A 17,670-nucleotide genomic window follows, 5' to 3' on the forward strand; every position below is an offset into this window, starting at 1 on the left:
GCTTCTTTTTGGCTTGTTTTCATAGACCTGGTTGCTTATTTCTCTCAAAATCTGGCAACACTGTCTGCCCCCTACGTCACAGGCAGACGCCGTACGGCGTGTGGATGTCTCAGCATAGATATTCTGACATGTGAATGAATGCAGTGTGTGGTTGGTGACTTGGTGTTTATTTGTATGACATTTATGTATTATTAGACAGTGGTCATTTAGTGCGGTCACCACCATGTCGGTGTTTCACGACGAGGTGGAGATAGAGGACTTTGAGTTCGACGAGGAGACGGAGACATATTACTATCCCTGTCCCTGTGGAGACAGATTTGCCATAACTAAAGTAAGTAGTTAGTCAGTCAGTCTGTCTGTCTGTCTGTCTGTCTGTCTGTCTGTCTGTCTGTCTGTCTCTAGCTGTCTGTCTGTCTGTCTGTCTGTCTGTCTGTCTGTCTGTCTGTCTCTGTCTGTCTGTCTGTCTGTCTGTCTGTCTGTCTGTCTGGCTGTCTGTCTCTGTCTGTCTGTCTGTCTGTCTGTCTGTCTGTCTCCAGCTGCCTGTCTGTCTGTCTCTCTAGCTGTCTGTCTGTCTGTCTCTAGCTGTCTGTATGTCTGTCTGTCTGTCTCTAGCTGTCTGTCTGTCTGTCTCGTAGCTGTCTGTCTGTCTGTCTCTATATGTCTGTCTGTCTCTCTAGCTGTCTGTCTGTCATAGATGTATTTGATCGAGTCTGACTTATATGTCAGACTGCTGACTCGATCAAATGCATCTATGATAGTCTTGATCCAAGGCTGCTTCAATGCAGTGATGGTCACTTGTTATTATACATACTACTGTATGGTTAGTCACTGTAACTATTTCAATATAATTATGCAACCCACCCTTTCTCTCTTCAATGCAGTGATGATGCAACGTAGTTACATATGGTCACATTCTGACTTAGCCATGGTTCACATGACGCTTGGTGCCGAGTCCCCCTGGTCTAAAGTTGTGTTCGATTTTTTCACATTGCCATCTCTCACATAAACATAAACGTTCAGATTTCAAATATAAAGTGCTTACCACCGAGCCACGGATGTTACAAGGCGATGCGGACCGCGATGAGTACCCGTATCTCCCGTATTGTTCAATAAAAAGCATTTAAATCCCATCGCCGGCCATTTTCTCCAAATTGTCTCCGATACTTTCAACCATGCGACACTAATGGTTGGGAGGTGTATTGCACTCTGATACATTACAAAACAAAAAAAACAGAAAAAAGAAAATGGCTGGCGATGGGATTAAAATGCTTTTTATTGAACAATACGGGAGATACGGGTACTCATCGCGGTCCGCATCGCCTTGTAACATCCGTGGCTCGGTGGTAAGCACTTTATATTTGAAATCTGAACGTTTATGTTTATGTGAGAGATGGCAATGTGAAAAAATCGAACACAACTTTAGACCAGGGGGACTCGGCACCATGACTGTCATGGTATGACAGTCATGTTTCAGGGCTAATTCTGACTATAACTCTTTCAATGTAGTGATGCAACATTAACAGCTATTTGCATTCGCCTCAGATTGATTGATTGATTGAATACTTGATTAGTCAGAAATGTAAACAGCACGTGGTACAGTCAGAATTAAGGCTAAAACGTCCTGGGGACTTGTTTCCATTGTGGTCCTATGTTTTCAATTCAAGATTCAGTGTTGGAAAGTACATGTACTCAAGACTTAAGTACTGTACTTAAAGTTAAAGCTTGTAGATCGGCCAGGGGGTCCCCAGCAAAATTAACCACTTTATTTATTTATGTTTTGCTTTTTACCCCTTTTTCTCCCCAATTTTGTCGTTAAGCCAATTAATTGTAGAGCTTGTAGATCTGCTATTTTGTTTTTAATTAGCAGACCAAGTACAGAGCCAAAGGTCAAGTTAACGAAGTATTGAGGGTTTAAGCGGTTAAATGTCTGAAAATACACATTAAACATGAATCCAACATATTCATAGAAAAGATAGTGTGTAAAATAAACGAAAAACATTAATTTACACAACACTGATGACAGTGCTGTCAAGCAGGTCTGTAAACCTATCTGAAATGTACTGGAAGGGGGTCCCTGCTTCTCTCTCTCAGCTAAGGGGTCCTTGGCCTGAAAACCTTGAAGACCCCTGCAAGTCTAATCATGTGCCATTGCTCTTCTTCCATTCAACAGGAGGACTTGGAGAACGGTGAAGAAGAGGCCACGTGTCCCAGCTGTTCACTGATAGTTAAAGTGATCTATGACAAGGTGGGTGATCAACTTATGTATGTTTTGGACATGGACATGCACTGCTACAGTTAACCACTTAAACCCTATATGGTTTACCGGAGTCCCTCAGGGCTCTATACCAGCGCTTCCCATACTTTTTTGAGATGATTAGCTTAAAGGAGTACTTCACCCAAAACATGACTTATTTTCTATCAATAACACACCCCATGAACAGCGGTGTCATGGTGATTTTTTTTTACTGGCAGGATGGTATTTTAATGACGTCACGCACATTTTATTTTACCTTAAATTAGGAAACATGTTTGTATAGGAAATGTTTTTTAGCTTAGTTTTAGTATTGTTAAACTAATATAAATTCAAGGAATGCCATGAATTATAGAGCTGAAACTACGTGCCGTACCTTGCACATGAAAAAATTACTGGCCACACGCCGTCCTACTCCGTGTGGCCTCCATGACACCACTGCCCATGAAGCATTGAATTCACTTTCTCACTCAACAGTAAACAAACCAACATACAGTACAAGTGTATACAGGGTATCTCAGGGTATAGACCTTTTTATTACAAAATTGGCCAAATTGTCAAATGTAACGCAAGAAAGAGGCAAACATTGTGAATCCACAAGCTCACAACGCCTCACACTGCAAGGCGTGGTGAACTTGTAGTTCGGCTATTTTCACAATATTTATCCGTGGAGCCAAGTACATTTCTAGCTTCACTACACTGGCTCCCGGTTGTTTTTAGGATTGATTTTAAAATTATTTTAATAGTTTATAAAGCTCTAAATGGTCTGGCACCTTCGTACCTCTCTGACTGCCTAGAGAGATATGTTCCAAACCGGGCCCTCAGGTCTTCAAGTGCTGACCTGCTCGAGGTGCCTACAATGACATATAAAAAATACGGTGAAGCAGCATTCTGCTTTTACGGACCGACAGTGTGGAATAAACTCCCATTACACTTAAGACAGGCAGCCTCTGTCGATAGCTTTAAAGCACAGCTCAAGACCTATTACTTCACTCTTGCTTTTAGCTGATTCTTTGGTTGATTTTTAATTCCTCACTGTATTCCCTATTTTAATGTTGTTTTATGCCTTTGCTTTTGCCTTTGCTTTTATTTTATTTTATTTTATTTTTGTTTGCTTTATTGTTAAATTGGTTCTAACTGTAATTGTATTCTTGCTCTGTAAAGCACTTTGAGCTGCATTTCATGTCATGAAAGGTGCTATACAAATAAAGTTTATTATTATTATTATTATTATTTACAAATGTCTGGCTTTTAGGGCTTCCATAACAAAAGTTGCACAGGGCAGATATGACAAATAAATTACATCATTTAATAACTTTATACTTCTTCTTCTTGTCGTATCCACAAGACAGTCAGTTACAAGGCTAGATGTGGTTCAGCCACAGCTGAACACATTGCTGTCCCTTCTCATTATGGTTGCTGCATGGTTTGTGGTTCAGTGCCACAGTCACAAACAACGTCCCTGTCACTCCTTCCCAGTCGCAATAATGAGGCAGATCGTTCGGATTACAGATGTTTATTAAACACCGTCAAACTGTCATAGAAAATAAACAAGCAAAGTAAACATATAACATAAACACCAAACCAAACCATAACGAGTAACAAAAAGAAAACAATAGAAAACAAATCACCTTTCTGGCTGCATGTAGGTATGAAAAGGAATGCACGGGGGGAAGAAGGGAGTCCAGGTTTCCCAACAAAACAACTGAAAATCATACGAACAACCAATGAATGAAACTTATAATGAAATTAGACAAAGAACCCAAAATTACAAATGAAAATACAAAACATGAACCAAAAACGCACCTTTAGATGTCACCGGCCAACACACGGAACAAACAATTCATGCCTCCGCTCTGCGGAGACACGACAAGACTGTAGCAGGAAGCGCAATACCCAGCCGTGTGGAAACACTTTCCAAAATAATGTTCCGGCAGGAAATGACGTAAATTGGCAACTTTATTACACAGAGAAAACAACAAAATAAAGTCAAAAGAAACATAGTGCGGCAGCCACACTCCCACCAAATCATGTGAAACACATGGATTTCATAACAAAAAAAACAAATCAATCTTGACCGTGCCAAGTTTCTGCTTCCAGCAGTACAACAATTTTATGTACAGGTCTATCCAAATAGACTGGGTTCGATCTTCGCTTTCCTTGGTCATCCAAGGTAGAGTCACAGATCAAAAGTTTCACCTTCCTGACCCTCCCATCAGGACTGGGGTAAACTTCTACAACTCGTGCCATTTTCCAACGATTTCGTGGTGATTTATCTTCCTGTAGAATGACAATGTCGTCGACTTTAGTATTCCGTCGGTCTTTCTGCCAGACTTGCCTCTGTTGTAAATTGAGGAGATACTCCCTTTTCCATCGAAACCAGAATTCATTGGCCAGAAACTGGACTTGACGCCATCGCTTGCGTAGATATACGTCTTGGCTGATGAACTGACCCGGAGGTGGCATGACAATGCTGGACTTCATCGTGAGTATGTGGTTGGGTGTTAAAGGCTCCAAACTCGTGGGATCATTCAAATGTTCTGTTGTGAGAGGTCTGCTATTCACGATTGCCATCGCCTCATAAAAGAAGGTCCTCAGTGACGTACTGTCCAGACGCTGGGACGACCGATCTAGAATGGCAGTTAAGACATTTCTCACTGTTAGAATCTGCCGCTCCCAGACTCCTCCCATATGACTGGAAGCTGGCACATTCATCAGAAATTCGCAGCCATATTCTTTCAGTTGTTCTTCATTGAGCCCTTTCATAGCCTCCATAAATTCTCCTCTTGCTCCAACAAAATTAGTCCCTTGGTCGCATCTTAATTGTCTGACATTTCCACGAATGGAAATCAGTGTTCTCAAAGCATTCATGAATGCGTCTGTAGTAAGGTCATCCAGCATCTCAATGTGAATTGCTCTACAGCACAGACAAGTAAACAGCAAGCCATATTTCTTCAATTCCTTTCTTGCTTCTTTCACATAGAAAGGCCCGAAACAGTCTATTCCACAATAAGTGAAGGGAGGGGTCGTCTCCACTCTTTCCAATGGTAGATCTGCCATTTTTGGCTCCTGAGTTGACCTCCTATACTTCCGGCATTTCGTGCACTTGTAAATATGAGAGGCAACAGCGTTGCTACATCCTGTTATCCAAATTCCGTTTGATCTTAATTCGTTCACAGTAAGTCCTCTTCCTTGATGATGTACCCTCTCATGATAATACTTGATAAGTAGTGCAGATATGTGACTTGTTCTAGGCAAAATAGCTGGATGCTTGACATGAGGGTGAAGACTTGACCTCGTCAACCGTCCTCCAACCCGTAGAACACCATCATCATCAATAAATGGATCCAAAGTGTGCAACTTGTTCCTCTTATCCTTAGGTTTAATCACCTTGCGGAGCTTGATACTGTCAAGTTCATTTTTGAATGCATCCTTCTGGGCCAACTTAATTATGAACAGCTCTGCTTCCTTATGTTGCTCAATACTTGTGGTTCCATCTTGACGTGGAGAACCCTTTAATTTCTGAGCATGGCGCCTTAAACATGCAATGGCCTTGACAGCCCTTTTCCAATCGGAGAACCTTTTGAGACGGTCCAAAATTGTCCTCACTTCCATTGCTTGTACATTGTACACTTGAGCCTTACGAAGTTCCGGATCATCAGTAACCTCTCCCACCATGATTTCTCCTTCTTGGGGTAGCTCTCTTTGCCATAGAAAGTCTGGGCCCGTAAACCAATTTGATGTTATGAGCTGATCTGCTGTTAAGCCTCTTGACGCATGATCTGCTGGATTAGAGTCTGTCGGAACAAAGTGCCACTGCTTTGGATCAGTTAAAGACTGGATTTTTTGTATTCTGTTGGCAACGAACACATGGAAACGCCGAGCGTCGTTATTCAGATAGCCAAGGACAACTTTGGAGTCTGTCCAAAAGTACTCTTGGAGGTTGTCCAACTCAAGCTCATTCCTGAGCATGGCGCTGATCCCTGCAGAAACAACTGCAGCAGATAACTCCAGCCTTGGTACAGTGGTTATCTTAGAGGGAGCAACACGTGCCTTTCCCATAACTAGAGAACAATGGATGTCCCCATGGATGTTAATGGCTCTAAGGTACGTGCATTCACCATACCCAACCACACTAGCGTCTGAAAAATGATGAAGCTCGTACTGATGGGCAGCAAAATCCGATGGAATGTAACATCGCTTGATCTTTACAGTAGACAGGGTCTTAAGATCTTGAAGCCATAACTCCCATTGACTTCTGAGGCTTTCTGGGAGTGGATCGTCCCAATTAAGTTTCTCTCTGCACATCTGTTGTAAGATCAGCTTGCCCAAGAGTATAAAAGGAGACAAGAACCCCAACGGATCAAAGATCGAGGCGACAGTCGAAAGTATGCCTCTTCTGGTCAGAGGGCCTGCTTGAATAGTGACCTTAAATTGAAAGTCATCGGAGGATAGACACCACTGAACCCCGAGAGCTCTCTCCATTAGTGGTTCTCCAAAATCCATTTCCAAGTTCTTAACACTTGCAGCACATTCTTCCTTAGGTATTGACTTTAACACATTGGTGCTGTTTGAAACAAACTTGTGTAGTCTTAGTTGACCTGTGCGACAAAGAGCTCTTGCTGATTGAATGAGCTTGACAGCTTCTGCTTCAGTTGGTACACTCAACAGTCCATCATCAACATAAAAGTTCCTCTGTATGAACTGGACAGTGGCTTGATCGAACTGCTCCTGACCTTCAGCGGCTAGGTGTTTAAGGCCGAAGTTGGCACAACCAGGTGAGGAAGCTGCCCCAAAAAGATGTACCTTCATACGAAAGACTGATGGTGGACATGTAAGATTGCCTTTCTCCCACCATAGGAATCTTAAATAATCCTGGTCTTCTTGTTTCACATGGAATTGGTGAAACATTCGCTCAACATCACACATGATGGCTATAGGACCCTTGCGAAATCTACAAAGGACTCCCACCAAGGAATTTGTGAGCTCTGGACCAGTCAGCAGATGGTCGTTCAAGGCTGTGTCTCGAAACCTTGCAGAGCAATCAAAGACCACACGTATTTTACCAGGCTTTTTTGGGTGATAAACCCCATGGTGAGGAATATACCAAGCAGGTAGACTCTGTAGCTCTTCTTCTGGGACCCTTTCAGCATCACCACGAGAGATAATGTCCTCCATAAAGGTCACATAATCGTCATAATATTTCTGGTTTCTCTTAAATTTCCGTTCCAAGCCAGAGAGACGTTGAAGTGCACAGACTTTATTATTTGGTAGATTCGGACGTTCCTTCTTAAAGGGCAAAGGCATTTCAAAATGGCCATCTGACTTGTGTTTGATTCCATCCTTCAACCGTGTCATGAAAAGCAGATCTTCTTGAGAAACCATCACATCTTCTCCACTCCTGTCGTTAAAATCAGACTCCAATACTTTGATGATGTCGTTTGGGACAATCATTTCTTTGACTTGACTTCTGCAAACATAATGCACTTCCTCTTTAAGGTTAACTGTTGGGTTGATTTCAGGGATAACTTGTTTTACCATGATGCGATGACTTATCCCTATAGCATCTCCATAATACTCACAGGGTTTCCCATAGCCTATGACGCTCCATCCCAGATCAGTCCTTTGGGCAAACGGCTGCTTTCCTTCACCTTGCACAACTTCTCTGGGCATGAGAGCCCGTGGGCAATTGTAGCCAATTAGAAGTGCAATTTCACATTCCTGGTATGGTGCGATATGGTCTGCAAGATGATGTAAATGAGGCCAGGACTTGACTGTCTCAGGAGTTGGGATATGAGATTTCATTGCAGGAATAAATTCACGAGTGAATATTGTCGGTATTGTGACCTTGGTATCTGAGAAGAAACCCCTCACTTGGAGACCTGAGATTTTCTTACATGGTACTAGTGTACCCTTAGAGGACATGGTCGACAGCTTGATGTTAACAGGTTCGACGGAGGCCTTTAAAATATCTGCAACGTCTTCAAGGATAAAAGAAGAATCGCTCATAGTGTCGAGCATCGCATATACGAGCACTTCTTTATCGGCATGTTCTGATGTAGAAACATACACCGGTACAATGGATGATGTTTGAATGCTCGTTCCTTCTTGCACAACACGGTGTGATATCTTAGCGTTTGATTGACTTGGTGTTGCCTGTCCTTTATCCTCAGTGAAACTGAATTCCCTTTTGGGTTGTGGCGTCACACGATCTTCATCGTGAAGACAGGTAGGGTGGCGTCTGTTGCAAGTATCACATGTCAATCTGTCTCTGCATCCTCTTGATTGGTGCCCAGGTGTCAAGCAGGCAAAACAAAGCTTCTCTCTTTGCACATACTGCACTCTGTCAGCGAGTGACTTGGCTGAAAAATTGTGACAGTTGTGCAGTCCGTGTCCTTGTTTATTGCAGAGGAGACAGGTGTTCGATTGCCTTTCAAAGGTAGTGTTTGTGTTGAATGTTTTTGCCATTTGATCCCTGTATGAACCAGCAACTTGATTTCTGGATTTACTGTGTCCATCAGATTCAAGTTGTTTCAGTGCACTGTATGAAGTTATCGGGTTGCAGGCAATGCTGGATTCGAAATTGAGGTAAGTTACAAAATAACTGAAATTAGGAAACTGTCCATGTTGTAGCTGGTATGTTGTAGCTGCGCGATTCCATCCTGAAATTAGCCAATCTGGCAATTTGCTTGCAAGCCTTTGATTTTCCATAGCATCATCCAAGATCCTTAAATGTGTGTTGTGAGCAATAGCTGATTCACAACTCCTGAGAAAATCAGCAAATTTGCGCAGTTCCACTCCATCCTTCTGTATTATTTTTGGCCAACTGTGCAATTTATCCCGATATGCCTTCGCAATAATAAATGGATCTCCAAATCGCTCATCCAATACATTCCATGCAGAGAAATAGGAGTCCTCTGTGTCCATTAAAAAATATCCCTCTATAGCCTCCCTGGCTGCTCCTCCAATATATCTTTGCAGGAAATACATCTTTTCCACTGTTGGGACGTTTTTCCTTTCAATTAGAGTTTGAAATGATGTTTTCCATAGGTTATATTTTAATGGATCATTGGTGAAAACGTTGGGCTCCGGTATAGGTAGCCTATTAGATGTAATGGCTTCAGAGAGCACTTTAACCAGCTTTAGGATGTCATTTTCAGGTGCAATTGTGACCTCTTGTGATGATGGTTGGTATTGCACGTTACTTTCTGCAGAAATCAGAGGTTCACCATTTTCATTGTACACTGGGATATTTGCTTTAGCTGCACATAGCCTTTTTTGCCTTTCCAAACGATCTTGTTCCTTTTTTATTTCCTCCATAGCTCTTTTGTTTTTGAGGTCTTCTTCTTCAAGCTGGTTGAGCCGTCGCTGCTGCTTCTCCTGTTCGGCCATTATCCGTAGAAAAGCTTTTGTGGCTATAAATTCTGATGCAGTATTGTTGAGATCCTTAGGTTGAGTTTGCTGTGGAAATGTTCGATTCGAAGCCGGCAAGGATACGCTTGACGTGGCACTGCTGTCAAATATAGAGCTGACTTCTGGCCAGTCTAATAGCTCTTCCCCAGTTTGTTGAATCAGTGTTTTCGCATTATGGACAAGATTTGATGTGACCTCATTACACTTGTCAATTCTACGACGAAAATTGTGTGTTGGAATTTCCATTTTTCGATATTCATTATACCTTTCATTTAGGTCTTTTAAATAATTTTCCAACGCATCAACATTATCTTGCAAGGTTTCAAGGGCAGCGTCATTAACAATACCCTTCTTTGTATTTTTAGCCTCGACCTTCCAGTGTTCGTAGACACGGTCAAATTTACCCAATAATGCATGTAATTTGTTGGCTTGAAAACCTTTCCCTTTCTCAGTTGGTCTGCGCTCTCTCTCTCCTCTACGAGGCTCCAGAGCCTGTTTCTCAGTATCTGTACCAGCATCTTTAACCACAATAGATGCCCTTGATTTGGATGGCCCCGATTCCTTTGATTGCAATGGTTCCATTTGTGTAATTGGCAATATAGGTTGTGCAGTTTCTTTTGGCTGTGACGGCCCTTTAGATGTCGGCAGTGACATTCTCAATATGACCCAAACACTTTACCAACAATATAAACCAAGCACTTATACCTTAAAATTCACCTAAACCATTTCAAGAGCCTCATAAACAAAGTGTTGAATGCGCAGGCATTTAATTAAACCAAAAAGAGCCATTTGGCAAATGCATAGACCAACCCATTGTCGACATGAATAAAGGACTGAAAGTGTTGCACTCAATGTGCCATTTGCATATGAATGTAAACGATGCGATTTTCCTCAGAAATGTCTCTTTAATGTCTCTTCCTTGCACCTCACAAAGTAGCCTCACAGTTCCTTTGGAACACCAGTGTAGTGTAGACTACTAACCTTTGTGCCTCTTTGATGACCAAGCGAAAACGTGTGTTGGCTGGTTGACGCGCACGCAATAGTGAGTAGTGTTTGTTGGGGGGGAGGGGGGGGGCGTGAAGTTGCCTCTGCACTGCAGCGTCTAGCTACGGACTAGCAGCGCTAGCGACGCCGCCACTTGATGCCGGTTCTGCTGCTGGGCGCCGCTCCACTGCCGCTGGTAGACACGCTGCCGCAGGCTGGTGGTGGTGATGGCCTGGACTCCCCGATGGATTATGCATAAAGTTTGACTGTCACTCCTTCCCAGTCGCAATAATGAGGCAGATCGTTCGGATTACAGATGTTTATTAAACACCGTCAAACTGTCATAGAAAATAAACAAGCAAAGTAAACATATAACATAAACACCAAACCAAACCATAACGAGTAACAAAAAGAAAACAATAGAAAACAAATCACCTTTCTGGCTGCATGTAGGTATGAAAAGGAATGCACGGGGGGAAGAAGGGAGTCCAGGTTTCCCAACAAAACAACTGAAAATCATACGAACAACCAATGAATGAAACTTATAATGAAATTAGACAAAGAACCCAAAATTACAAATGAAAATACAAAACATGAACCAAAAACGCACCTTTAGATGTCACCGGCCAACACACGGAACAAACAATTCATGCCTCCGCTCTGCGGAGACACGACAAGACTGTAGCAGGAAGCGCAATACCCAGCCGTGTGGAAACACTTTCCAAAATAATGTTCCGGCAGGAAATGACGTAAATTGGCAACTTTATTACACAGAGAAAACAACAAAATAAAGTCAAAAGAAACATAGTGCGGCAGCCACAGTCCCCGTCATTTAGGTATCCCCATTTGTCGAGAGTGGCTTTTGCACGTCCAACACCAGATCTTAGTCTGTTAAGACATTTCCACACTGTGTGGTTGGTGTCTGTATACTACTGTGTGTAGTTGCTAAAAAGTTGGTGTAAGTTATACTAAAAAGGAAAAAAACGAAAAAAAACTTGAATAGTGTACAGCAAATAACCTAGAAACTCAAGCTTGTAGATCTGCTTTTTCCACTATTCTGGAACATTTTTTAAATATATGAACATTTTTCAACACGGAAACGATTATGCAAAGCAATTATTGCGACTATCTCAAATAATTGCGATCATGTAGTAATCGTGACAGGCCTACTCATTCATTTTAATATCTGTGTGTGTGTGTGTGTGTGTGTTCCAGGAGGAGTTTATGTCAGGAGAGATGGTGGAAGCTCCGTCGTCGACAGAGACCAAACTGGAGGCGGTTCAGGCGTGACCAAGCAGGACGTGCACGATGCACTGCGACCACGGCCTTCACCCGTGTCACCGGCCGCATACCTCCACACGCGCTATGCATGACCAAACAAGGCCTTTTCTTCACGGACGTGCAATAGAAACCCCCAAACAGGACTGGACTGAGCACAGCACCGGACCGGAGCCGTCTTATCCTTATTTATACTTATTTATCACAAGGAATGTTTGCTGTGAGCACGCACATACGCACAGCTTCTGTTCGCCGTTGACAATGAAACAAAATGGCCTTTTTTTCCTTTTGACTACAGGAACACAAGAGAACTGTGTAGACATATTTCACAGGTTCTGGATTTGTTTTCCGTACACTACGGCTCGGCATCAGATAAGGTTCTCTGAGAACCTAATTTGGGCCCTCTGCTCAGGTGGTTTTAATAGCTGATCTACAAGCTTCCAACGCGTCACAATGCGATGTATTGGGAGCTTGTAGATTGGCTATTTTCCCTCTTCTTTTTTTTTACGACGTAGCCTACCTCTCCCGTTCTAGTTATAATGGAAACACAGAAAGGCGAAAGGGCCTTTCTGTGTGGAGTTTGCATGTTCTCCCCGTGTCTCCTAGGGTAGGTACCCTCACAAAAAACATGCAGTGATCCTGGTCACTATACTGCCTCCCCCTGGCCAGCCGGGGCGCCTGATGGAGGGGAAGGGAACTGGTTGGAATAACGTGTTCCTTCCACGCGCTACGTCCAACCAGGGAAACTCTCCCCTGTCAGGTGATAAGAAGGTCAGACAGCTCTCATTCATTGAAGGAGGCATGAGCTCGGCCCTGGCCTCCCTAGTTTGGCAGAGGGAAGGTAGTGCCAAGGATTACACGCTTAGGCATTGGCACTAGGGTGAAAAAATAGGGGTTACAAAATCGTGGGATAAAAATTTTGAGTAAAGAAAATAATGGAAACGCAAAAAAAAGGTATAGACAGTTGTAGAATTCTGTTCTAAATCTAATCTCCGGCACAAAAACCTTTCAAATGGGTTCTGTGGCCTAATGGGTATCAATTTAGGCGTTCTCGACATGAAAATGTTTGAGAACCACTGCTCTGGGGTGCCCAGAAGGTAGTACTTAATGATTATCTCTCTTCCTTCACGTGGATTTCTCCAGCTGTTTGGCAGATTTCGGCTCTCAAACCTGACTTATGCATCTGTTTTTGTTTCAGCCTCAAACTGTACTATCCACAAGTTTTCCAAACCCCGTTTTTGGAATTGATTTTGAATTGCATTTGTTTCCGTTAACACTGTGCTCACAAAATATGTAAATAGGTCTTCTAGTATTAAAAAAATAATAATCAGATTTTATCTTCTATGTGACTCGTCATGCTTATTATGTGGTGAACACAATAAAACGTGTTGAGAAGGATTACACTTCTTGGGTTTTAATTGTAATTGCAAAATGTGTCCAACAGAGGGGGCCCGCAGACAAGGATAAATTACACTGCAAAGAAAGGGACTCGTCAAAGGTAGTGTAAGTGAAGTTCTTTAGGTTTTCATTAAAAAGTGAGAGCTCTATATTCAGAATCATTGCTTTAGACTTGAAGTATTTGTTCAGTAACAGCGGGTCTCTGTCTCTCCAGCTCTATTATAAACAGGAATACATTTACAGGTGTTTTTTTTTATTTTCATTATTAATAAAATAAAATAAACACAATCTACTCTCATGGGGGTCCCTGGCACTATATATGTTCAGGTGGGGGTCCATGGTCAAATGCATATCTGCTTAAGAGATGGGTGTCACGTCTCTGCTTTCAATGGGCCTGATATATTTAGGCCACCTTTCATACAAAGTACATTTGCTTGAATACTTAAAGGTAGGGTAAGTGATTTGCAATGATTCAAATAATTGCAAAATGGGTCTATGTTCTGATAGTGCTCGTTACTATAGAGTGTCCTGTCCATATAAGGAGTCTCCATGTCTCTCCAGCTCTTTATAAAACAGAAAATGCATTTTCGTTTCAGTTTCAGTTTCGTTTCCAATTTTATCCAATCAGGATAGAGAACTCAATCAGGATATAGATTAAACAAGTGAAGACACTAAGAAATGAGCAGGCAAAATTAGAACTGGAACACTATAAAAATAAAGCTTAAAAATGGGTACTTTCTCCTGATTGGCTGAGATTTTGACACCTACCAGAAAATGTATTTTCTGTTTATTGAAGAGCTGGAGAGACGGGGAGACTCTTGTTACTGAACAAACACTCTCTAGCAATGATTACTATCAGAATATAGTGCTTAAACCTTTTTGTTTTAACCCAAAAATATCACTTACCCTACCTTTAATTAATTATAAAAAGGAGGAAAATATGTTATTTTCTATACTTAAGACTTTCACTCCACTACACTTCAAAGGAAGGGAAAAGGTATAACTAACCACTTAAGCCTTATTTCCAATATAGTGAAAATAGCAGATCTATAAGCAGAAGTGTCACAATCCGGTTAACAGGCCAATGAAAGTGTGTGTTGAAAACAAGGTGCGAAAAATCATGACCAATTTAGGCTGGGCAATATATCGATATTACGGTTTATTGATATCGTGATAAGACTTGGGTTTTAGGATGTCGGAATATTGCGATGTAGCATAATTGTCTCTTCTAATTGTAATCACCTCTTTTAGACTTTTAAAAAAAAAATCACTAAATATGCAAAGAACATATTTGTGCTATTTTGTTTTTTTTTGGGGGGGGGGATTATTATATTGTCACAATATTGATATTGATGTATAGGCCTATGATCCAAATATGGAGATAATTATCCATATCACACGGATCGATTTGGAGATGGCCAGAGCGCATCTTGCAGTGTGGATTGTTGTGTGTGTGTGTGGTGGGGGGGAGAATAAGTACTCCACTGGGATAAAGCTATAGGTGAATCCATATGTGAATAAACAACAATAATATAGGAAAGGAAGCCAGAGAGAGCGAAGAGGAGAGAGAGAAGCGAGGTCCACACAATAACAGGGTCCTTCATGTGACCTTGTAGAAGCCTGGCTGGCCTTTTCTCCAGGCTGTTTACTGGGTTTAAGGGTTGGAACTGGGAGACCGGCCCATACAGTACGTCTAAACCAGTGGACTCTCAACCTTTCGGATTTCTAGGACCACGGGCCCCCCATTTGAAACCATCTTTTCATCTCCACATCGTAAAACCCTCAGTGTTTATTTAACTCAGAGAGCGTGCAAATGGACCCATTTGGTTCCGTTTGTAGTGATTCATAGCTCCTTATACATTTAATTTATTTCATTTTTGTATTATTATTTTATTAAAGATATTGAGGCAGGGTCCAGGGACCCATGTACAATATTTGTGTTTAAATGTTTCAAGATGGTTTTGAAAAGCTCATGGCGACGTGTAGTGAACTTGTAGCTTATTTTCACATGAACTGATTTCGATGCTATATCCTATTAACCAGTTTTGCTGGAATCCCCTTGAGGACCCCTGGGGGTCCCACTCCCTGAACCCCACTTTGAGAACCATGTATGATGAGATGTGCACGCTGTTTGTGTTGAAGGTAGAGAGAGTGCTTCGGTTTACACTCTATGCATATTTGAAAGATAAAGGGTTTTAATCCACTAACATTAACATTTCAAATATTTATGGCTGCTGTGTGTGTGTGTGAATAGTGAGAGAGAGAGAGAGAGAGAGAGAGAGAGAGAGAGAGAGAGAGAGAGAGAGAGAAAGAAAGAAAGAAAGAAAGAGAGAGAGAGAGAGAGAGAGAGAGAGAGAGAGAGAGAGAGAGAGAGAGAGAGAGAGAGAGAGAGAGAGAGTGAGTGTGTGTGTGTGTGTGTGTGTGTGTGTGTGTGTGTGTGTGTGTGTGAGAGAGTTACACGCAGTGAATGAAATCATCAGTGAGTGTATGGCTCTGTTTACTCATGTATTGTATTCCCTGTAATTGTACATTTATTGAGGTTTTTGCTTTATAGCAATGTTAAGTTTAAACGTATGTTTTCTCACGCCAATAAACTCATTTGAGTTGAGAGAGAGAGAGAGAGAGAGAGAGAGAGAGAGAGAGAGAGAGAGAGAGAGAGAGAGAGAGAGAGAGAGAGAGAGAGAGACTGTGTTGTCACCACCATGACCATAGATATCCTCCGAGCTTTTTCCCTCATGGCAGGTCTGACGTCACCGCCGGTGGCACAGCGAGCTGGAGAGAGAGAGAGAGAGAGAGAGAGAGAGAGAGAGAGAGAGAGAGGGAGGGAGGGGGGGGGGTAGAGAGAGAGAGGGAGGGGGGGGGGTAGAGAGAGAGAGGGGGGGGGGGTAGAGAGAGAGAGGGGGGGGTAGAGAGGGGGGGGGGTAGAGAGAGAGAGAGAGAGAGGGTAGAGAGGGGGGGGTAGAGAGAGAGAGAGAGAGAGAGAGAGCGAGAGAGAGAGAGAGAGAGAGACACACACAGAGAGAGATAGAGTCAGGAAGAGGGCAGACGCAGCTGCACTGCCTGTTGTATTTAACGTGTGAACACAGATAACAGTAGAATAAACGGTATAGCGTCACTGTGGGATTACTATTGACTACAGCTTCACCTTACACCGCTGTGTCACATCTCTGGATGACACATACACACAGTTAACACACACCACCACAAGGTAAGAGGAAAGTTCAGCTCTCAATGAATGAAAGAAAGAAAGAAAGAAAGAAAGAAAGAAAGAAAGAAAGCGCAGTTCTGTGTGCGTGTGCGCGTGTGTGTTTGTGTTGTGGCTGTTTCTCACTTGTTGGTTTGTTGGAGGCAACAGGGAATGTTTCCACAGCTTAATGTTCCAGTGCAGTATGTGTTTATTGTCTGTTGTTTATGATGGAAAAACGTGTGTTTGTTTGTGATGAGAGGAGCAGCGTGGGGTTGTCTTCCCTTTGTCCACACGGCTCTGCGAGGAGAGAGGGAGAGAGATGGGTGGATGTCGAACGGATGTATATTAATTATTCAACAGATAAAACACTGATTTGGAGTCAGGTGAAGAGTTAGTGTTCTCCTCGTAGCCGTTTTTAAAAGCTCTCCCCGTTTACCCTGTCTGTCATTTAGCCCAGTGGTTCTCAACCAGTGGTCCGGGGACCACCAGTGGTCCTTGGGGCGGGTGGGGGGGGTGGGGGGGGGCGGGTGTGGGGGGGGGGGGGGGTAGGGGGTCCCCAGCAAAATTTGTTCATCATCATTTTAACCACTTAGCTTTGGCTATTCATAAATAGCAGATATACAAGCTCATAGCGTGGCACCGAGTGCCGCACTATGAGCTTGTAGATCTGCTATTTTTGAAAAATATAGAATATGTGTGCTGATCTTTGAATATATATATATTTTTAAAGCGAGCATTTTTATCTCAAATATTTTCTTCTGGGTTGTCCCTGGCACAACATTTTCACATGGGGGTACGTGGCCAAATGTATATCAATTTAGGGGTCCTTGGCATGAAAAAGGTTGAAAACCACTGATTTAGCCTACACTTTATCATGTTGCATTGGCCTCTCTCTGTGTATGTATGTACTGTATGTATGTATGTATGGGCTTGTTGAGTAGCCCAGTAAGTACTCCCAAATCCTGAGTGTTTTTAGCCTAATGATGCTTTTAGAGGGTTGCCCTTGTTTTAATCTCAAGACAGATAATGCAAAACAAAGGTTTTTAGGGGTTCCCAGACAGATTGCCCTCGTTTATCTTATGTGGCTGTCTAAAAAAAACTGGTTGCAACCAGGAAAACAATATTGTAAGAATGACACTACAGTATATAGTAGGAGTGG

The 17,670-nt window shown here is 42.4% G+C and overlaps 2 protein-coding genes across 2 annotated transcripts in view; both read left to right on the forward strand.

Annotated features, from left to right (window-relative positions):
- The first annotated feature begins 113 nt into the window (after positions 1-113).
- LOC308080665 (diphthamide biosynthesis protein 3-like) lies at positions 114-12,595 on the forward strand. The gene is made up of 3 exons (XM_080422588.1): positions 114-331; positions 2,171-2,245; positions 11,864-12,595. Exons 1-3 carry the CDS (start codon positions 224-226, stop codon positions 11,936-11,938), a joined length of 258 nt encoding a protein of 85 aa, XP_080278714.1. The 5' UTR covers positions 114-223; the 3' UTR covers positions 11,939-12,595.
- Positions 12,596-16,399: 3,804 nt separating this feature from the next.
- Positions 16,400-17,670, forward strand: part of LOC308080404 (cytoplasmic protein NCK2-like) — a 74,454-nt gene continuing 73,183 nt past the window's right edge. Inside the window, exon 1 of the mRNA XM_080422247.1 lies at positions 16,400-16,532. The gene's annotated coding sequence lies outside the window, so the exon portion shown is untranslated. The remainder of the gene's footprint in view (positions 16,533-17,670) is intronic.

The sequence above is a fragment of the Gymnoscopelus braueri genome (assembly GCF_963280865.1).
Source record: "Gymnoscopelus braueri genome assembly, chromosome: 24".
NCBI lineage: Eukaryota > Metazoa > Chordata > Actinopteri > Myctophiformes > Myctophidae > Gymnoscopelus > Gymnoscopelus braueri.

Excerpts from the sequence above, each read along its gene's own strand:
- LOC308080665 (XM_080422588.1), top strand. The coding sequence starts at position 224 with ATGTCGGTGTTTCACGACGAGGTGGAGATAGAGGACTTTGAGTTCGAC. Across the intron at positions 332-2,170 it reads ACAGATTTGCCATAACTAAA|GAGGACTTGGAGAACGGTGA; the intron begins GTAAGTAGTTAG and ends TCCATTCAACAG. Across the intron at positions 2,246-11,863 it reads TTAAAGTGATCTATGACAAG|GAGGAGTTTATGTCAGGAGA; the intron begins GTGGGTGATCAA and ends TGTGTGTTCCAG.